This window comes from Python bivittatus, unplaced genomic scaffold, assembly GCF_059951505.1.
Source record: "Python bivittatus isolate LINGU-HERP-01145 unplaced genomic scaffold, Pbiv_v1 ctg000080_np1212, whole genome shotgun sequence".
Taxonomy (NCBI): domain Eukaryota; kingdom Metazoa; phylum Chordata; class Lepidosauria; order Squamata; family Pythonidae; genus Python; species Python bivittatus.
In genome coordinates, this window is record NW_028277035.1 from 7,102,605 (window position 1) to 7,126,581 (window position 23,977).

Consider the following 23,977-nt stretch of genomic DNA (forward strand, 5'->3'; position numbering starts at 1 on the left):
CTTGACTTACATCCATAAATTGAATAATTAGTAAAAAGATAACTAGTTCAATCCACTGTGAATTTTCTCAGAATCAAGTTCTACAACTGTTTCGTGTATGTTTCATGTACCTTCTTTTAAAATTTCCAGTTGTTCCTGTGATTTTGAAAGGACTGACTTACGATGAGAAGCGGGGAGCTTGCAGTGTTGGCTCCAACGTACGGGATTCTGCTTGTTATGTATGCTGGGCTTTTGCTCGTGCCTATGACCCTTTAGAACTGAGGCCTTTTGTTAATCAGATTGCCAGGTAAGTTATTAAAATGAAATATCAGTTTCTTTAAATAAAAGAGTTCTCAGGAAATGAATAATGTAACAACATTTCATATTAATGGTACTTAAAAGTCAGACAGTTAGCACAAAGCACACGAGAATTTCCCCCTTTCTTCTACCTACGGAATATTTTGTTCTTAATAATGAGACATGTTGGTGGATTTCTGGAACATCTACAGCTTTACTTCCGTTTTGTTCAAGAAACAATGATAGGCTTCTTAAACTATCAAATTATCCTTGAGAAAGCCATTTTACTTTTTACCAGAATTGTGCATAATATGCTGTTTTTAGCAAAATAAATACCATTTGTTTTTCAAGTCTAAACAGTTACATTAGCTGTACATTAAATAACACTTTCTAGCATCTGCCTAAGGTTTAGCTTTTAAAGTTACAATGTTATCAGCAAAATATTGAATAAGAAAAAAGATTGCTTATAAGTATAATAAATGTACTGTTTACTTTTTTCTCCCGTCAAAGATTCTTTATTTTAAATTTAAATTTTATTTCTTACATTAATACTGTAACTTTTTTTGGCTTACCATCTCAGTGGAAACTTCAGATTAGATTAGGTTAAACTCCTGACCTATCAGCCTTATCTGAAAGGAATTTTAAAAAGAATAAAATATAATTTAATAAGTACAGGTATTACTATAATGTGACTCAATTTCAGATATTATCCTTTGTTTGCAGAAAAGGCACGGAAGCCTCTGCAAGTTGTGCTTCATTTAGAGGTCTCATGACATATTTAAAAGACCTTAAATTGTTATTTGGTGTTGAATATAAAAGAACTGGAAAAATGTTGATAACCATATCTTGATATATTAAATCTCAATTTAAATCTTTGCTTAGGTAGGCCTTATACTTGCTGATATAAAGCAGACATTTTATCTTAGGAAAACTGTTTAAAGGTAAACTTTTCTCTACAGAGAAAAGTTGTTTACTAGTATAATAGATGAATATATAAGCTACTGTCTTATTATATCCCTGTTAGAACGGCTGCAATAGCATTAAGTAGCCATCAGACCAAACTTAGGATGTTGGTATTATTTAAAATATCTGAAGTACTTGGGTTCAGGATATATAAGAGAACATCTCCAAGAATATCTCCAATATAGATCTGCCTAACTTCTGCAATTATCAGCGGAGGTCCTCTTGATTGTGCTACATCCTATCGTTTCTTATTTGAAAACACCACTCTCTGGAGATAGACCAAGTGCCAACATAGTTACAATTTAGGCATATGCTTAAACTCTAGATTCTCCTTGGCACCGAGTAGCGCATGACAGTATTTTCACTACATTTGGGCATCAATTATATTTATCTGTCTTATTTTGTGCATTTCATGTTCTTTTATACTCTCTAATAAATGTTTCAGTGTATTACCTGGAGATACATGGTATGAGAGGCAGTTTATACATTGATTTTGGACAAATCCTGCCTCCTGTACTCAGGAATTTATTATTTCCTATAAAATAGGCAATATTGTTTTTCTTTTCTGCCTTTTTTGCCAAGAGTTTAAAAAAAAATCCTTAAAAATTCTTGGGAGAGGCAGGAGAAGTTGTTCTGTCTGCCAAGAGAGTGGGTTAGTCTGTTTGATTTCCTTTTCTGTCTTTCCCTTCTCTTTAAAGCCCCACATGCCTGCTCACAGGGGTTCAAAACCTTCCTCCATCTTACAGCTTTAGGTGCAATTCTGGAATAAACCGGGTGACCATGCAGCACCAGTCAGGTAACTAAACAACATTTCCTGGTCATTGGCTTAGCCCTGCAAGTGTAGCTATAAGGAGCTGCAAGAAGAAAAGCTCCCATACCACTGCAGATATAAAAACACAGCGGATTGTTTGAAAGTTACAGAGAAGGGAAAAAAGAAAAGAAAGGACAACATTTCTAAAGTTTAAAGAAGAGAAGAAATACACACAAGATGTCTTTCCCATTCTTCCCATTGAAAATTTCAAAATAAATTTTAACATTTGCCCATTTTTGTTCATTTGTCTTTTAATTTACCTCTAAATTTCACAAAGAAGGCAAATCAACAGTGAGGCACAAAGCAACATAAAATTTTAAAATAAATAGTGAGAAAATTTTGAAGTCAAATATATTTAAATCATATTATAGAAAATCAGTCCTGTAGTTCAGATTGTATCAGCTGCATTAAGCCAGTTTGATAACTTATGTTATCACAGAAACTTTAGATTTTACAAAAACTCTATAGGTGGAATCAAATATCTTATGGTAGTCTTGCTGGAGAACGCAGTGTCTTTACCCCCTTAGTAATCACACAATAATTTGTACACTTTTATATGATTTTTATGACAAATCCTTTTTGTTTTAATTGAGTCTGTAACAAGAACATCATTGCAAATAATCTTATCTCAATAATATTTTTTAATTAAAACATGTGGTATAGCTGCCAGATCAATTTTTTAACCTAAAGTCTAAAGGTTTTGTTGACTGTCTGAAATTTACCCAAAGAAGTTTCATTATGTGCTTATGAAGCTAACTGGAACTGTGCCTATGAAAAAAGTTCTTCTGCTAAAGTGGCTCTACACTGAGAAAAGTTTTGGTTTTTTTGTTTTGGGGTTGTTGTTGTTTTTTTGCTTTTCCAGTTGTAATAATTTAGTGTGGGAGCTCAGCAATAAAGCTCTGTGTTGAGAATCAGGAACTTTTGCAGCATGACGCACAGTTTCAGCTGTATTAGTATACCTTGGTTTACAGCCAGTAACAGTAATCACATATCTTTTCTTTCTTGTCTCTTAGTTCTAGCCTTAGGTGTGTCACTCTTTCTGTCTGAGAAGAGTCATCTGTTTAGCCACAAACAAATTGTTGCTATCTTTTTAGAAAAGAACAGTTCACTGCTCTGAACAAATCTTCTGAGAATTCATAGTTGCACTGCGTTTGTGTTCAGGTTTAGCCAAGTGATCTCAGATAATGATATTATTCAAAATATTTGTAATTATTTTATCTAACGTGTATGTAGTACTGCTGCTGTAATCCTATTAAGTTTACATTTTAAACTTTGTTGCAGTTCTACTAGAGCTTACAAAATTTAAAAACTCACCTAGGCATTGGCTCCTAATGATTGGAAATGCCCTGCTCAAATGTAGAGCAGTTAGCAATGACAGACCTAGTTGTCTCAAGGATGGCTAGAAAGCTGGGATTTTCTGCTTCTCATTTAACTTTTTGAAACCAAAAAATTAAAAAAAAGGGAGAGAGAAGTCTAGTCAGTATCTGTGTACTTGGAATAGAATTTGGGGTGGTTTATCCCCTCCAATCCACTTTTTCAAGTTCACTCACCATGTAGCTCCATTAGTTTGGACTAAAAGTAATTTCTTCTAATACCTCTAATACATCCATACATTAATTGGATTTAGCTGTTTGCATGGTATGATAATCAGTTAAGCATATTCTATGGACACATCAAATGTAACGAAAAAAAAAGGCAGTTCAAAAAATTGAATATGTCAAAGTAAATTCCAGCACATAACATTCCCTGATTGTGGTAGGGAAATCCATAAAAGCAGAATTAAGTGGATTGTTATTAGTGAGTGTGGATAAGAAAACGATCAGAAAAATCATTAAAGAATGCTGATAGGGGTGACTGTTATGGCTATTTTGTAATGTAGTAAAAATCTTGTTTTAAAAATATAGGTAACTGCCAAATAATATAATATTTTTATGGTTTACCCAAAAGCTTCTTTGCAGGAGGTTACTGTATAATGCTGAGTTTCTGTAATTATTAAAGAGACTTAAGATATCATTTACTTAAAAGTTCTGTTTAGTTTAATTGCTGGATAATTTTGTTGCTTTGGCAGTGGTGAGGGAGCTGACAGATAAAAATAATTAGAACTGAAGTTTACTCTTGAGAAGATGGGAAAACTCCTTTATCTGTGCTTCAGAATAGGACCATATTTCATCTCAGAAAAATTGGTCGAAGTGTGGGAGTGCAGGCAATTTAGTCTTCCCTGGAGTACTGCGTGGTGAGAAGAAAAGAGAGGTGTGTCTCTCATGTAAATGGAGCCACTTGGCCCTAGGGCAAGATTAGCCTGCAGAATCAGGAAATATGAATATTGCTCAAAGCTACATCTTGTGCTCTGATGAAATGCTGAGAATCATTTCTACAGAAATATGTTTGTTGCCTGACAAGTTCATTCTCAAGAGCAATTTCTGTTACATATTAAGTGAATTTGCACTCCATAACTGCATTTTCTACATCAGCATGTTTGGATTTTGTGGTTAAAGATGTTTTCAAAATAGACTAATGAGATTCTTCAAAATGCAAGCTTATTAGCTTATTCCTAAAGTTCTCAGAATGGCTCTGGCATTGATTCTGTCCCTTTGGTTCATTTCTGACTTTCCCCACTTATTTCCCTTTTTGTCCATGCCCAGTGCAATAGTATGTGCTTTAGCAGCCTGCAAGAAACTTCTCAGTGGACTGCTGGGAAACACTGTCACATGGGGGTGGGGGGTGGGGGTGGGATCTTTCCACAGTCAAATAAGCAGACCCCAGAAGAGCAGAGAGCAGATCACAGGGCAGTTTCCTTTGGAGGAAGAGTATTCCTCACACTTCCAGGATGCTGGAGGAGAAGGGAAGCCTCATCATTCTCTCTACCAGTGAAGCCTCATCAGAAAGTTTGGGAGGAAAGGAGATTGAGGCTCCCCTGTCCCTTCAGAGAACCCAGCGAGGAGTTGTACCTATAGCATATGTGTATGTATGTGAATGAATATGTCTTCATGTTCATGTGTAGAACAACAGTCCTCCAGCCTAGTCAATGCCAGAGGGTTGGCCATCTTTGGCTTATATACTTTTTGAAGGGCAAATCATATCGTACATTTACACCTCTGTTGAGTAACAATCTAGAGACAGTCCACTTTATTACGTGTGAATAAAAGAATCTGGTTTGTTCTGAAAGGAAGAAGCCAAAAAAAGAAACAGTAGTGATTTTAGAGTTTATCCTTTATTGTCCTTGGACCAGACTAGAGACTCATTTCTTGATATGCTGAATAAAACACAAAGGAATGTATTTATATTTGTTAGGTTTTCATGGTCATTAAAGAAGCTGGTGAACAGAGTTGTGGTAATGTATGGCTAATAATAAGTCCTGTATGATTTATCAATAGAGATAGTTTCATTTTAAGTGTATGTCTCATCTTACAACGGTAAGAAAATGTACTGCTGAGATTTGGCAGTTGAGCTGCCAGATTTTGTTGGTTGAGACAGAAAAGGCTCCATGCCATAAAAATGTGATTCAAGATTTGCCAGTGTCCGTACTGACTTGTAAGTATGGGCAATCTGTCATCTTTTGTGCAGCAGGATTGCCTGCAGAGATCAAGTTAATTTTTTTCTTCCTCTAACATTCCTAATCGAGATGAGAAATAATGATCCTTCTTCCTAGCTAAGCTAACAAAAATAAAGTACAGAATACCGAAAATGAAACCTAGTTCTTATTGTTACTAAATGTAATTAACAGTTAAAAACCTGATGAAAAAGGTGTGTCTTTTAAGGAGTTTCTGGTGAGATTGCATAGAGTTCCCAAGGTAGTACATGGCATATTCAGGGAATGATACAGATGAAGGCCCTTTCCTGTGTGCCAGATGCAGGGGCATTTTCAGCAAGCCTTTTCTGGAAGTATTACCTTATAATGAGAGCAATAGTCTGCTGGGTTAATTAAGACCTAAGCCATCTGGGACTAAAAGCAGAGTTGTTTACAATGTTTTGAATGTGAATCAGTTGTTTTAACTTTGGAATGGGCTGCTGTGACCATTCTGGGGGTGGTCTGAGTTTGAAACAGGAGTTTCAGGCTCAGAATTGGGGTTGGGTATTGTTTGAGCATGAAACACATTTGGGATGGTTTTCTATTAATTAGCAGCTTAAGTGCCACATTTTTTACGAGTTGCAACTTCAGTTTTAAAGGAAGCCTTACACTGAATTTATTTTTTAATTACATCTTTAATATACCACTATATCCCAAGATTCTGTGTGGTTTACCAGTAGGAAATGCAATACAGTCTTAATAAAAATGGCAGCTCAGTGTCACTACTAAAATCCCACCTAAACCAAATTGTTTTCCCTTTCTTGAAGAAGGGTAGTAATGAGGGGGCCAGGCTCAGCTCTGAGAGCAAAGTGTTCTAGAGTGTCAGGGCCACCACTGGTCATGTCAAGATATAACCATGGTGTGAGTAACCTAGTTCCAGGTATATACATGTGTGGTATGGATAGAGTTAGGATCAGAGTTGGTGGATATTCTATTTTGCCAGATCGACTGCCAAGGCACTGGCTTTCAGGGTTTGAATTATTCTGATTATTAGGCTACTGTGCTTTCAAAAAGTCATATGACTACTAATCTTTAAATCGAAACCTTGGTACTAGTCCCTTATAGTTCATAGTTGGATTTTAATACAACAAGATTTGAAATTCTTAAAATCAAATCGCATTAGCTTTTTTAGTTTTATCTCCAGAGCCATGAAAAGTACAGATTTGTTTAAAATACTGTCTTAGTGTTTTGTTATGTATTCACATGACACATTTATTACCTATCCTCTCCTTATCTATCTATCTATCTATCTATCTATCTATCTATCTATCTATCTATCATATTTATATAGCCACCCATCTCACACAAGGTTGTGATAAAATGTTTAATAAATTTTAAAACACTACAGAAATGTATCTTGTATATTTCTGAAGGGAAGACATTGTTTGCTATAAATCAGGTACAATTTACTATGTCTACGTTGTAAAAATAATGTGGAATAAGATAAATAAATAAATAAATAAATAAATAAGGTAATTACAAATGTTTTGCGGTTTATGAAAGAAATTCCATTTTCATTTACATGGGGGAATCCTGGTGGAATGTAGTAAAAATAAACAGTAGGGGATATCCTAGGTGCCATAGTGTTAAATGGACATATATGCTCAATTGTGTATCACAGTGCCTTGCTCTAGACCAGTCTACAACATTCACTGTTGTGACCTGGTCTTTCTGCAGAACATGCTCTTACTTATCTCCAGTTATACTGTACACATTTCTGATGTAATGAAAACAGCCTGATGATTACTTCATATTTTCACATTGGCTTTGCTGTAAGGAAGGCAAAAACCTATCCTCACATCCCCATTCAGAAGTCTGGTAAGCTCTTTTTCTAATATACAAACTGAGGGACTAAAACCTAGCATACAAATCAACCCTCTTGTGGATCTGCTCTTCTTTTTATGATGCACTAGAGTTGCTCAGCTGTAGCTCACAAAACCTCATGCCTCATCATAAAATGTGTGAGTCTGAAAAGATGCTACCAGACTCCTGATTTTTGCTATAGACTAACATGGCTTTCCTCCTACAATGTTTAAAGTTTTCCCTTTTTAAGCCTGTGCTGCAATTAGCTAGTATTGAATGATGGAGTATCCTATCTTATAAATGAAGATCATCTTAAGATAATTATTTGGAAAAAATGCAAATCAGGAGCAGAAATAATGTGCATGTGTTGATGTAATGGATTTAAATCGAGTGCTTTCTTTCACTATTACTATAGTGAGCTGTAAACCAAATACAGATTTTGAAATTTACCAACATGTCTTAGCCAATAGTGACTGCAGCTAGTATGGTCCATTAGACAAAGATGATAGCTCTTCTCTTTTACTCTTCAAAAGACAAATTTTGTCAAATTGTTCATTGTTTATACACACATGCACACACACACAACATACACAAAGTTTTTTCTTTTCCTTTCTCTTTTCAGTGCCCTGATTATAGCTGCTATATATGACCGTGATGTTAACTGCAGAAGAGCAGCCTCGGTAAGTTAAATTGTAATCTGTGGGACAATAATAACGTATTGAGATGATCTTCCTTGGCAGTACATTATGTTGTTCAATAGCTTTTTCCTACTGCTACCTCAATTTGTCATATTTTTTTTAATAATTTCATTCTTGCAATACAGATTTGAATGAAATTTGTAGGAGGAGGCCTTTGAAGTTCGGCATTCATTATGAGAAAACCATTTCTCTTCAATATTTTATTTCCAAGATTTACCTAAAAATTAGAAAATTATATCTCATGACTCATTTTTCATATGCAAAGTGTTGTCTTGGTATTATTGTCTTTATAACAGGTCAGTATGCCAATTGTATAAAGGAACTGCCAAGACTGAAAGATCAGAGTGACCTTTCTATTATGCCACTGGGTAGTTTTGATTTCAGTCTAAGTTTTTAACATATGTAGAAGAGGATCTTTAAATGGTTTTGCGAGTACAGTAGCTTCTTCATTGTCAATCTGTCAGTGGGACTTACAGGAAACATAAGGATCAACAGATTGTATTAACACAGTAATGGACTTGGCAGGATAGGGTGACAAGGCAGAGTGAAGAAAAACTTCATTTCTTTTCTCCCACATGCTCTGCTGGGAGGAATCTCCCTTTCTTCTTCTCCCTGGCTCTGTTTTCTGAGAGAAAGTCAGCAGGCTCAATTCAATCCTGGATTTGGAACTGACCTTTAAAGAAAGTGTTAGGCCTTCTGTAGATACTACTGTCAGACCCTCTATTCCTTACCTTCATTTTAACATAAACACATTTCTGTTGTCTATTATATTATCAAATGTAAAGTCTAAAAATCTGAAGCTAGTCAATTTAGCAGTCTGGTTCTTTAATAGCTGTCTCCTGTATATTTTTAGTTAATTTACCAATTTCTGCTGTGGTCATTATTCATTCAAGCTGGAAATCTTAGATGAGTTGTTTTTTCTTTTTCTACAGAAGTTTAAATAGCATTAGCTTCTCTGTTGGATCTCTTACTTTTCCATATAGAGTATCTCAAATCTCCTGCCAACTTTTCAGTTTACAATAATCAATCAGTTGACACACCACTATAATTTTGATTGTAGATGCCCAGGCTGATAATGGTGAATTAATTTTTTTTCTCATCTTCTATATAAACTACTTCTTGGATTAAAAAAAAAGATCATTTACTATTTTCCTATTGTCAGCTAGCACTTCAGTTTTCATGTAGATTTGTTTAAGAAATCAATTACATTGTAATGCCATATGTATTTCTTCTTGAAGGGTAATGTTTATTGTGAAATACTGAGTTACGTATTATAATTGTTATCCTTTTTTCTCAGTTTTTCCATAATCTGAAACAATTTCATGGTAATTATTTGTATACTCTGAAACAAATATCACTTTGTCATATGATCACTTTCAGATGCATGTAACTATTTAATATAAATGTTAAATACAAATTAAATATTTCTTGTAATATCTACAATATTGATTGGGAGTTAAATCAGGAATTAGTAAATTAAAAGGTTGCTATTATTTCAGTTTATTAGAATGAAAATTGTGTTTTCCCATGACAAAACAAAAGATAGAGGTAGAAATAAGTAGCCAATAGCATTTTGGATATTTACCAACAGTTCAAGCTTAGACAGATATAATATGACTCAACACCAAAAAGAAGAATTAATTAACTAGTTCCTTCTCTCACTCTTCCAACAAAGTCATAGTTTCATTCAAATTTAGTCTACATATGGTTTTATATGCCTGCTGAATTCATTTTTCCCCAAATTATTGGTTTCAGAGAGTAAAACAAATTGATGAGAATAATTTACATAATATAAGACTTCTTAATTTGAAAAGATGGGCAGGCTATATTGTGAAATTAAAAATACACTAAACTGCTCCAAGATATGTGCTCAGTTCTCTTTTGATGTCTGTGAGAATTATGTGCAGTTTTAGGAATAGGCTGAGTTGCCATCTTTGCAGTATATCCTAATGGTAGAAGAAGCTTATGTGAAGGCAGTTTCTGCTAATTACTGAAATTCACTGTGTATCTATCACTTATACTGTTTTATTGATTTAAATTAGATGATCATAGATGAACTGTCTGGAAACATCATCTATTTTTTACAAACCCACTCCATCATAGCAAATGAGATACAGGTAGTTCTTGCTTAACGACCACAACAGGGACTGGAAAAATGATTGCTAAGTGGGGTGGTCGTTAAGTGAGTCACCACATGACTGCACCTGATTTTACGAACATTTTTATGACAGTCATTAAACAGATCACCATGGTTGTTAAGTGAATTGCATGGTTGTTAAGTGAATCCAGCTTCCCCAATGGACGTTTTGCTAGAATTCGCTTAATGACCACGTGATTTGCTTAACTGTGGTGATTCACTTAATGACTGTATAAAAAAGGTAGCAAATCACAATCATGTGACCACGGAGGATGGTGCAATAGTTTGCGATGGTCATAAGTGCAAGTACAAGTCATAAAGCACTTTTTCTGAGGCAGTTGTAACTTTGAACAAATGGTTGTTAAACAAGGACTACCTGTATATTTTATTATTTAATTGTTATTTTAAAAGTATATGCAAAAATATTTCACTTTTAGCTAATATATATATATATATATATATATATATATATATATATATATATATATATATATATATATATACACACATACATACATACATACACATACATACATACAGTGGTACCTCGGGATATGAACACCTCTACTAACGAACTTTTTGGGTTACGACCAGCTCCGGCCGCAAAAATTTACCTCGATGTGCGAACTCCGCCTCGGGGTATGGTCATTTTTCCGCCCTGACACATGGTCCGCGGCCATTTTTCCGCCCCTGACACGTGGTCTGCAGCCATTTTCCCACTGCACTGCGCGGCGCCCGGCCGTTCTCCTGCCACGCCGCGCCGCGCCTGGCCGTTCTCCCGCCGCGCGGCGCCCGGCCGTTCTCCCGCCGTGCCGCGTGTCGCCCGGCCTTTTTCCCGCCGTGCCGCGCGGCGCCCGGCCGTTCTCCCGCCCCTGATGCGTGGTCCGCGGACACCAGAACGGATTAACGGTAATTACATTGAACCTTATGGGAAAATTTGCTTCGGGGTGCGACCAAATTCGGAGGGCGGAACGGATTAACCAGATTTACATTGAACCCTATGGGGAAATTTGCATCAGGTTACGACCAACTTGGGATATGCCCAGAGCCACAGAACGCATTAAGTTCGTATCCCGAGGTACCACTGTATATATATGTGTGTGTGTGTGTGTGTGTGTGTGTGTGTATGTATGTATGTATGTGTATATATATATATATATATATATATATATATATATATATATGGTGGAATGTGTGCATGTATGTGTGTATGTATGTGTATAGAGAGAGAGAGTGAGTATGTGCAGAGACATGTTTTGATATAGGTCAGATGGACATGGAAACCCATTGAAATCAATTGGTTTATTCATGAATACAGTAAACTGATTCTATAATAAACAGCATATTTAATTTAGTATATTTAAATAAATTTACTCAAGAAATTGAATATGGCATTGTGTGAACTAAATAGATAGCAAGGCTTTGCTAAAGTTGAGTAGAGGCCTTGAGATTGTTTTAATCCCACAAAGCTCTGTGCTGTGGATTTAGCAAGGCATAGGACAGAGGAGTTATAAACAGAATGTAACCCCTAAAAAGAAAAAAATGCTCCTCTGTTTCCTCTGTTACAGTGGAGGAGGAAGACTGAAATAGCTCTGTGGAAACATGTTGGGCCACTTGGATCGCCCTTATTGTTGGCATGTTTCACCTTCATTGTTCTTACACAGAAACTCTACCATACTCACCCCTTTCTCCTTTCCCTCAGTTCCCTCAGACATACAGTAACCACCTAGACTGTCAGAAAAATTAGTTTTTGATGACAGATACAGATATATAAACACACACACAAAACACACATATACGAACACACACCTACACATACACACACTTTTTTTTTCAGAAGAAAGAGCCAGCAGAAACCTAGAATTTATTTGAGTTTCAGCAGCTTTTTCCCCCCTATAGTATTTGAAAGCTTATTCACTTTGGAGTATTTTTTATTCAGGATGTACCTTATTGATTCATTAAAATGCTTTTCTGAAAAATGAGTAAGTATTATGTGGGTTGCTTTGGAATTACCAGAGAAATCAAGGACAAGATCAAAAGTTTAGGGAACAGAAGATTTCTTCTTGATTTCATGAGATTCATTATTGCATTCTTGGGCTTTTAAGTCCATCTCTTGAGCACCCTCACTGGGAGATCTGTGACATTACATTGGGTGATATAGATAATGTTACCATCATGGATTGAATTTCTGACACAATATGTAGTAAAACTATCATCTGTTTGGGCTCATAGTTAGAAAGTTTCATGGCAAAAGTCAATTGGCAAAGTCATACCAGCCTATTAAATTAAGGGTGAAGTTGTCTGTCAATATTGTCATGTTAAATTTGTACAATATGTTATCAGATGGGCAAAAAGTTTGTAAGCAAACATTTGTGTCAACTAAGTATGTATTTTGAGCTCAGTTATTTAGAGAAAATAAGAGTTCAACATTTCACTTCTGCCAAATACTTGAACCTTAGCATAATTTGTTGGGATCAGTCAAGTTGGCTTATCTCCTTTTTCCCTCTGATACAGTATTGAAATTTAAGATTTGAGTTAAAAAAAATGGCAAAAAGAATAATGATCGATCCAAAGTTTATGTCTGAATATTTTGAATTTCAGAACTTATTTATGAAGTTTATAAATGAATGATAAATAACTCCAAGCAAGTTAGTGCTATCTGTCATGTCATATAAATGCAAAAATTAGAAATGCAAAAACATTAAATTTACAAGACATAGGCTTTATGGAAATAGTCTGGAAAATCTGTCTCAGTAGCTGTATTCTAAGGGCATTGCCTTTTCATTTCTACTGGGAGCATTGTATCAGCAATGAAGGCCACTGTTCCAGGTGTGCCTGATCTTAATAAACACCCGTTCTTAAACTGTTCGCATACAGTATATAAATTTTAAAGAGCATTAGCACACAGCAACTGCCTAAGGGCATATTCAGCCAACAAAGTTGACTTTTCATTTTAAAATAAAGCCCATGGGTCATTTATATTGCAGCATGTTTGTTTTGAATTCATGAACTGGTATTTATCTGCAAGCAAACCTGACTCATTTTTGTATGTTTGTTCTCTCTGTTCTTAGGCTGCCTTCCAGGAGAATGTTGGTAGACAGGTAAGGTAACTTAGAAAAGACACAAACCCTTTCATTTAATTTCTTGTAAACCCACTGTAGCATAAAATTAAGCATAGGTGCTTTGTCACTTCTAGCAGCTTATAGGAGGTTTGGTGAATTTGGATAAATTTAAAATTTTAAAATTATCTTCCATTCTTAAAAATGAAATTATGTTTCAGAAATTATGATGTTTCAGAATATTTTTCTGAACTGAATCTTCAGCTTTTCAGAAATCAGCATGCCCAAATACTATTTCTTATAGTTTAGCACTATTCTAAAGTTTCTACTGGATTCATCTATATATCTGTATCTACACACACACACACGTACACACACACATGTATATGTATAAGTATATGTATGTATGTTAGGACATATCTATGGCATGATAGCTTTTTTCCAGTTCTCAAGAATAGTCATTTTCCCCAACTTTCATATAAGTCTTTGTTGCTCCAAAAATGACTAGCATTATCCAGACAGAAACATCATCCAATCTAAGTGATTTGACTCTATAGGGAATATCTATGAGAAGAGAAGGGGAATGTATTTTGCTCAAATAAATATGAATTTTTAAAACAGGAAAACAATATTGTGGCATGCTATATGAAACTATTTCCTTTTTGCATATGGAAGGCTATATGATAAAGAGTGAATATTTACACAATATTCACTATTAAATAAAATAAAAGTATAGATTTCAGGAACAACTTTTAACATTTGTTGATAAAAATGAGATTTCCTGGTGGGTATATTATAGAATATTTCCTCCCTCCCTCCCTCCCTCTTCTATATATTCTGTGTGCCTGCCTGCAACAGTTATATAAATATATGACTAGCAATTTGGGTTATACAGTTAGGACTAGGGATGTGCAGAATATTTTGGTCTCAGAGTTTCCAACATCAAAATGTCTGTTTTGAGTGGCCTATGCATGGAAGAAAACACAAATTTGTTTTGACACTAGAACAAAGCTTCTCTATTTTAAGAGACATTGTTTTGAATTTTCCAACTTTTCGAAGCATTACAGTTGAGTTGGGCTGTTTTGTACCTTGTGATTGGACTGCTTTTTTCCAAAATTTTTCTAGTTTAACCAGTACAGCACCATGTCCCTGTTCCTATTGGTTTACCTTGGATGGTGTGGGGTGGGAGCAGAGCATTTAAAAAAAATCACATGGCCAGATAGAAAAAGAAGACTTTTTACAGCAGTTAGCCTCCCACTCTGCCTGAGAAATTACTGCTCTTCTTCTTCTTCTTCTTCTTCTTCTTCTTCTTCTTCTTCTTCTTCTTCTTCTTCTTCTTCTTCTTCTTCTTCTTCTTCTTCTTCTTCTTCTTCTTCTTCTTCTTCTTCTTCTTCTTCTTCTTCTTCTTCCTGAAAACAAAAACAAAAACAAAAAACTTTGCTATGGAGAACCTAGACTTCATAGGAATATAAACGATAGGTTGCATCTGTGGTTAATGCTCTACTGCTGAGGTTGAATAATTGAAACAACAAATAGTTGTTTGAAACCTTGCTTGCTTATCAGTAGTTACCCTTATGAAGAACCAAAAATATTAGTTACTTTTCCTGGGCTGGCATCTGGCAGGCAGTTTGCAAAGATAATACAGAAAATTCAACACAGAGATTATTTAAAAGAAAAATTAAGGGAGTTACCTTAATTGATGATATGAAAGAATTTAACTGTGCTCTTTGTCCCGTAAACTGAGATATGCTATTTTGCTCTGAGTTTAAAGTACTTTTCTGATTCAATAAGATGTAACTGTAAGCCTTCCTATATATATTTGAAGCATTCCAGAAAATATAAAAAGAATAAACATGTATATTCCAATTATACAATACCATCTCTCTCTCTCTCTCTCTCTCTCTCTCTCTCAAAAAGTGAGTGAGATATACAGTACAATAATAAATTAATAAAAAGCTATTAATCTGTAAAATGTTTTTAAAATATCCAGAAGAAAGTTGTATCCAAACTTGAAAGATAGTATTTTTTGCTTTACCCCATGGTTGATAAATCCATAGTTCTTCATATAGGTATAAATCCCAAATTGCTGGTATTACGTTAAAAAGTACATCCATAGTTTAAATTGTATTGAACTTGGTAATACCATATCCACTTACGAATATAGTGGAGAAAGCCCATATCATAGGAGTAAGTGTCCCTTCACCCATTTTATATTTCCAGTATAATGAGGTTGATAGCCAACTCTTTTTAAGCATTCTCTGATGTGTTCGATAAACATGACGGGGGAAAAAAGGTTGTTGCATTAATCTCATCTTAAAATCATGAGAAACATACTTTCTGTTCTTTAAAACCTGTAAACCATTGATTTGTTAATATGAATATTCCAACTTTTCAGAGTTCTTTCAAATAAATATTATCTATATTAATGATATTCTTAGTTTATTAAAAAATAAACATTTTTTTAAATTGTTAAAATAAAAATAATTCAAACAGATAACAGTATTGACAATAATTCAGGAGTTTTAAATGATACTTGTGCACGGAACCAAACTGTAAAATGAAAAGAATTTTCAATTTATACTGCCATTTCACAGTTCCTAAATTCTTAAGACTGCTTCCAAGCAATTTATTGATGACATTCTACAATACAGTTTGTTTCCAGACTTCAACAGCAAGTTGCATTGCTAAATTTTGATGTCATAGTTTGCTGATTCCTTACTTAGGAATCCTACCATCAAACTATAGGTATGAGAAGCTCCTTAATGTAGAAACCCTCTTAATCTACATCTCTGTGTTTCCTTCTTTTTAACCTCTGGAGACTCAGAGTTATAATCTTAATTAATTTCTAAATTACCTTTGTTTCTCTGCAGTTTATCTTGTTGGTCTTTTTGGCTGCAGGGTAATGTAAGAGCCTTTTGATGATTACTGAAGCAACTCAGCATTTCTCCCTCTTAGAGAGCTGTGCATGCCTGTAATGGCAGCTACTTGAGCATTTGGCCCCTTTAGTTCTGACTAAACATCCATAGGGCTGGGATTTGAAGCTCTAATTGATAGATTTGAAGCTTTGACTCTTATACACATAAAGTTTTATGAATGCTGAAAGTACTACTTTTCAGAAAATCTTCATATCTAACTTTGCCTTACATTCTGCTGTTCTATTGATTCTGCTTTGAATATTTGGAGAAATTATTGTTACCCTTCCTTGTCTGAAACCTCCCTTTTCTTATCAGGGAATAAACCTTTCAAGAACATAAATAACTAGGTAGAATATAACTTAATAGAGGGACAGAGCTTTGTCCCTCTGAGATACTCCATTACTTTTGTTGGAAGACAAATTGCCATTTATTAAGTAGAGCTCTTAGAAGCTAGCACATTTACCAATATTCATAATAATGTAGTTTATGTAACGTTAAGCAGAAGACTGCCCTTGTAAGGCAGTTGGGAAGAAGGAACAATAATAAGACTGGGACTGTCCCAGAAAAATAAAGTAGAAGAAAATTGTCCCATTCTTTATCATCTGTCTGAAAATATATTGCAGAGGGACCTCGTTCAGCTATTCTTTACCCAGCCTTTTGAATTATTATTTTGCACCTCTCTGGATTCTAGAGAAAAACAAAATAGTTCCTGTTGGTTCAGAATTTATCCATGTTGAATTTTTTACAAATCTTCAGAGAAGAATAAAAACAGAGTAATGGTAGTATTAAGATTTTCATGTCATTTAATTTGTATAGAAATTATCCCCCCCTCCCTCCCTCCCTTCCTTCCTTCCTTCCTTCCTAAGCTGCATGTGGATTTTTTTTTATAGATGACTAGGGAAAAGAAGAGTCTAGTTTTGCTCCATTAGCCTCTGATTATATTGTGGATCCTAAAAATGCAGTTTGTTGAATAAACCCTTTATTAGAATGCCCCGTTGCATTATGTGTTATGGCTGGTTTAAATGATCTGCCACCTTATTATGGGCACCTGTTCCTTGGTAAATTATTTATTTAATATTATAGTTTTACTCTTTCAGCATATGTACTGAATTGCCTAGGATTATTTTAATTAAAAATGCACCCAAATTCTTCCCTCAAAGGATAGTTCCAGATTGATTCCTTTTAAATTGCTCTTTTCTGTTCTATACTTGCTTTGTTGTTCACTGCACAGAGTCTTGATTGGGCAATCTACAAATATGTAAATTAATAAATAAAATGTACTTCCCTTCACAACAGAAGCTAGCGCCTTACTTAAAAGTAAAATTATGTATCATATTCCATGCAATGTAAGATCACATATTTACCATTTTAAATGTTGTCACTCCTGTCTCTGGATTAAGACCATGAGTCTTATAGGCTGCAAGAAAATTATATTCTTTCCTTTTGCCTATCAGTGCAAGAAAGAGCTAACATGGCCTTAATTTTCAATGAAGATGGCCAGATTGAAAGAATTATTTTGTTGGATCTACAGTAGTAAAAACCAGAAGAGTTTAAGCTCTTCCCTGCCTAACACAGGCTTAGTCTTGATTATGCTATCCTGCAGCAACAATTTATAATTGAAATGATAGATGCTTAAACCTTTAGTTTAACATAATTTAGACCAACTCTCATAATTAATATTCAGTGTGACAAAATACCAAATGAAAAGAGAAAAAGACATAAATGCAACGTAGGTGAAATATGCCTTTTCTTCTCAAGAGGCCCCATGATATCCTCTATAGGCCTTTAGCATATTTTTTTTCTGGATAGCTCTGGGCTGCCAAGTGACCTTCAGGATGAAGCCCTGGATTGTAGCTACCATTTCTATTTAAGAATGGGACATGACTCACAAAGCATTCTTTGATACAAAGATGATGTTAGAATCTATTTACTTTGTAGCTCACCATCTTCCTTTGAAAAACTAAGGAGGACAAACACTTTAATTACATCCTCACTGAAGTCTCCATGGCAATGAGCTTAGAAATCTGGGTTGTTTGTACCCACATTTGGTTTTCTTTTTGTTTTTAATATCTAGTACATGTCCATGCTTGGTATATTCAATCTTTGCTGCCTTAGGAATTTGCCAACTTTTGTATTTAATGTTAGTACTGACTCCTACCTGTTCTGAAATCCAAGCCACTCCTTTAGACGTCTCTACACCCTGAGGTGGCTGTTACCACACCCTCCATTGACTATTTCTCACTGAGATGGCAAAATAGTCTGGTTCACCTGGTGAGTATGGTAGTGGTAGAGAGAGGGATGCTTAAAAGTGCAATTTAGCTTAGTTCTTTATTCTATCAATACAATTTCAGTTCTAGTCATTTGGCTATTGTTTGGAGATATGTCTTATTTTTTGATTACAGCTGAATGTGAGGTTGTTTTTTTTTCAGCCAGATTGCCTTTCATAAATTATCAAGCTATGCTTGAAGCCCCAGCTTATGATCTCTTGTACCCAGCTTCTTATCTTGCTCAGATGTTGATACTTAGCACATATATAGGTCATATGTCTTGAACCTCAACAACAACAAAAATTTCGGTTGGTTTTTCAAAGAAAGTAAAGGGAATTTTTAAATGCAAGAGTGAACATAGACTGTGGTGTGTCCCAAACAGAAGTGTGGCAAACGTGTAGGATGTTCAGTTCTGTATGTTGTCATCCCAACAGTTTTTATAATGGCAAAACTACCTGTCTCATTATCAAGAAATGGTATGAGTAAACACCCTACTCTGACTTCATCTTTTTTCAAGTGGGTGGTGTTCTCAGCTTCCCAACTTGAAATGTTGACATAGTTGAGGTAATTTAAATTTATTAGAGTCTATGTCCAAATCGTCAAGAGCTGCTGCAAATTTATGTGGTTATGCTATTTCAAAATAAAGTACACAATAATCATAAGAACATAAAAACATAAGATCCTTCCTGGATCAGGCCATAGATCCATCTAGTTCATCATTCTGGGTTACACAGTGTCCAGCTGGATGGATTTGAGAAGTTTACAAGCATAGACTAAAGGGCAATAGCCTCTTTCCACTGTTACTTCCAAGTAGCCAATGATAGCCTGATCCTCTATGGACTTGTTCAGTCTCCTTTTAGAACCATAGTTGCTGGAAGGAAATTTCATAGTTTAACTATGTATTGGGTGAAAAAAAAATTTTTTTTGTCAGTTCTAAATTTCCCTCCATTTAGTTTCAATGGATGACCTTGGTTGTAGAAGTGGTTGTAAAATAGGGAGAAAAACCCTTTCTTTCCACATCACTTATGCAAGGCAGGATTTCATATATTTCTGTCTCCCCTTATTGTCTTTTATTCCAAGCTAAAGAGACAGAATTGCTGGAATCTTTGTTCATAAGAAGGTTGGTCCACCCTTTAAGAATTTTGGCTACCTTTTTTTTTGCAATGTTTTTAGATCTATATTATCCAATATAAGGCATGGTGACCAGAAATGTGCACATTATTCAAAGTGTGTTCTCAGTATGCTTTCCCCCCGCTTTATTAATTGGCAGCTTGGTTTTCAGTTCACTTCAAAACCCTGCACATTGGTTTGATATTTTCACAAAGTTATCCAGCATGACTCCAAAGTCTGTCAGCTGTCAGTCAGCTTAGAATGTCTTAATGTATACAGTTAAATAATTTTTTTATTTGCTATATAAGTAGTTGGGATTTTTGGTATGAACAAAATAATTTTATACTGTTCACATTGAAAGGCATTGGCCATTTTGAAGCCCATTTGCCCAGTTTGAAGAGATCCTTTTGGAGTTCTTCATAGTTCTACATTGATTTTCTTATGTTCCACACTTTGCAGCTGTAGATCATTGCTTCTCTTAATTTTGCTTGTTGAATTGCATGGAGAACCTCATCTGGTTCGATTTTTGGTAATGTTGAATATACATTGGAATAATGGTATTTTGGAAACCCTATTTATTTTTAGTTATTCCAAATAAATTAGTAAACCAGAAAGCTAGGGGGATATCTAGAATGTTGAGATAAAATAATTTTGAAAATAAATTTTTCACAGTAAGTTGGCTGGTCAAGTGGGAAATCCCTTAAAGAATTTGATTTACTGTGAAATTTCTCCACTTGGCATATCTTACATTGTGCATAGCTCTGTGGTTACAAGAGCTTTCTTAAAGAAAGCAGTTAGCCTCCCTCTAGGGCCGCTCTTTGAGTGAGAAGGGTGGTGACTAAATTTGAAATATAAATAAATAAAATATTTTAAAAACCTTAAAATAGCTTCTGTAATCATTGAAAGATGATTCATCTTTCAAGAATGTTCATTGGTCCACTTCTTTTTCATATTGCTGAAGTTCTGGGCTACCTTCAAATGCTCTATGAAAAAATGGTATCTTCTCTATCTCCAATTTAGCTCAAGTTTGTTTCAGAGTCCTTCAGAGAAGATATTTGAATCACAAATATAGCTAAAATACCTGCTCTGTATACTTTTTATCTTACAGTTATGAAATCTTAGGCTATTATATAAATTAGAATGGAAGACCTAATCAGGCATCACATATAAGCTGGTTGCTAAAATCCCCTTTGTGGGCAAGGTGCTTGAAGCTGTGGTTTCTGATCACTTCCAGGTATATTTGGATGAGACTCATTTTACTGATCCATTTAAATCTGGTTTCAAACACAATTTTATTTTTTTATAATTTTTATTAGAAATTTTCATAGAAATAAGATAAACAAAACAATATAAAGTAAAATTAAAGAAAAAGAAAAGTATGAAGTGAGAAATGAAGAAAAGTGATTAAGAAATACAAATAGAAAAAAAGAAGAGATATATAAAGAAGTTACTTCTGACTTTCTTTACAGCAGTTACAAACTTATCTTCTCTCCTCCCTCATTAAAGTTACATCATAATTGACTTCATCCCGTATTCAACCCTTTTTAATCAGCAAATCCATAAATCACAATTTCATTTTCTTTCATTTTCAGCAGAAAGTCCATAAGAGGTTTTTTGTCTTTAGTAAAACTACTTCTTGTCTTGTCCCTGATCAAACAGGTCAATTTTGCCATTCCATCATCTTCACTATCCATTCCTCCATTGTGGGTATTTCTGTATTTTTCCATCTTTGTGCATATAATAGTCTTGCTGCAGTTAGCATATACAAACCCAATCTTCTGTAGGGCTTTTCTAATTGGTTATCCATAAGTCCCAGTAAGAAAAGTTCTGGTTTCATCTGTATATTAGTCTTTAAAATTCTTTGCATCATTGCCATGCACGGTAAAATGTCTCTTCATGTTTTCCATATTTCCAACACTGATTAGAAGTACCTATACACATCTTAGATAATTTCTCTGGTGTCATATACCAGCAGTACATAATTTTATAAAAATTCTCAAATTGTAACACGATGTGAATTTCAGTCCTTTTAACCATATTCTTTCCCATTGGTCCATCTGTATATTATAATCAAAATTCTTAGTCAATTTTATCATGCACTCTTTAACTTGTTCTTCTTCCATTTCAAATCTCAACAAAAGTTTATACATTTTAGCAATTACATGTTCATCATTTGTGCACAATTCAATTTCTAATTCTGTTTTGCATTTCTTGATTCCAATTACTTTCTTATCTATATTAAATCTCTTAATTATGCATATGAAAACCACTGAAAACTAAATCCCTCTGTGGTCAGTTGTTCTCTTGACTTCATTTTAAGTTCCCTCTGTTCCTGTAACAGCAAATCTTGATACATTAGCTAGTGACTTTCCTGTGCAAAAGTATTTCCTATGTAGATGTTACTGCATATACTTGAGACACTTTTCTCTCTATGTGACTAATCGTGTTCTGGAAAAAAAGCCATAAAAGGATTTGAAGAATCTCCAGGTCAGTGATGAAGATTGCAGCCTAGAACATTAACAGTTTATGCAAAATAGAAAAACTTGTGAAGTCTGCCAAGGAGTTGGAGAGATTACAAATTGATATCCTAGGGATAAATGAGATGTGTTGGAAAAGATCTGGGTAACTTGATACAATAAATGAAGGAATATTTTATTCTGGAATTAGTAATATGCATTATGCTTAAGTTAGTAAAAGAATAGGAACTAATCACCTTAATGGGCCATTTAAATGGGGAGGGATAATTATGAAGATCTGATAGTTGAATATGGCCTGGGTATTAGAAATGAATCTGGTGATCATCTGGTACAGTTGATGAAGAACAACAATATACAGTTACCAGTATTTCTGTAAATTAATATTTAGGGGATTATATACTTGGGAATCATCTACAGATATACAAGAACATATGGTCAGAAATCAAATAGATTTTATTTTCATTAATAAAAGATTTAAGATGAAAAAACATGCAGGAGCAAATATAGATTCTAATAATAATCCAGTAGTGGCTGAAATGAGAGAAGATTGAAAATCATCAAACAGATAAAGGAAAGTGGTAGAATTTATAGGAATAAACTGTAGCATCACAGAAATTATTGCAGAAATAAAACAAAGTATAGATATTATTAACAACAATAACAGGTATAATGTAAAAGAAAACCAAAAAGTGGTTAATACTCAATACAAATACATAAGAAAAATCTCAAGTAAAAACAGATAAAAGGGAAATGGATTGCAAACACAATCTTAGAGCTAATAGAAGAATGGCATAAAATTAAAAACCTAAATAAGGAAAAATACAAATAAATGCACCAGAAGATCAGGAGACATCTTCAAAAGAAAAATGGGTAAATAGTAGATGCAGTGAAATTGAATATATAATACTGGAAGCTACTGTATGTGTGAAACTTTTAACATACCAAAAAAAAAAAAATGATATTACAGGTGCACACAGAACTCCAAAAGCCAATCTTTTAGATGAAGAATGGAGAAAAATAATTGATATTGGAAAAACAATATGCATGGCAATGGAGCACCTCATCATAATTACATAAACATAGATGCAGGATGTTATATATGTAGAGAAGAAGTAAAATAGGCAATTAAAAGATTGAAAATGGCAAGGTGATAGGACTTGCTAGTGTCTGTGCAGAAATATTAAAATTAATGGACAAAAATGGCATGGATCTTCTAACAAAATTGTTCAGTGTAATCTATATACAAAGATTATTCCAGTTGATTAGCTATTATCTACCTTAATGTGATGGAATGGAATTATGAAGGCCAAGCTCAGGGAGACAAACATTTTCTTAGCTCGCCAGAACCGTGTGGGAGGATCAAGACTGGCATCTCCCTGAGGAATTCACACTGTTGTGGTTGGAGGACTTTGGGAACTGGGGTTTTAGTCTGGAAGATCCTTGCTAGAGGTTGTAGCTAATAAACATAGCTGAACTGAATTAGCATTGTCTCTTGGAGTTCCTTGGGCTAGGCCTGACACTTAATTACATTTCCTACAATTCTTAACATGATCAAATACAATGAATATCATACAGTAGGTTTGATGGGTCATGTTTTAAAAATATTTCTTAAAATAATAATACAATAGGATTATTGGAAACATGTAGCTGTGAACCCAGTTTAGACTCAGGAATGGATCTGGTACCAGAGATGCCCTTTTTAATATTAAAAAAACTAGTAGAACATTGTAAAGATATGAAAGTGGATATTTGCCCATGTATCATTGACTATGAAAAGAAATCATTGAGTGGAACAAGGCAAATTGTGAGATATATTGAAAACTATAAGGTTGCATATGCATTACTATGAATTTATACTGGAAGCAAATTGGAAGTATTAAAGTAAAAAGAAAA

At 34.4% G+C, this 23,977-nt stretch overlaps 1 protein-coding gene across 3 annotated transcripts in view; it reads left to right on the top strand.

Annotated features, from left to right (window-relative positions):
* The window catches only part of TBCD (tubulin folding cofactor D), a 183,534-nt gene that overhangs the window by 92,193 nt on the left and 67,364 nt on the right, over positions 1-23,977 (top strand). For all 3 annotated transcript variants that reach the window (XM_088133455.1, XM_088133453.1, XM_088133454.1), the window contains exons 15-17: positions 130-286; positions 8,044-8,101; positions 13,328-13,357. In XM_088133455.1, the coding sequence (XP_087989581.1) occupies positions 130-286; positions 8,044-8,101; positions 13,328-13,357 (245 nt within the window). The remainder of the gene's footprint in view (positions 1-129; positions 287-8,043; positions 8,102-13,327; positions 13,358-23,977) is intronic.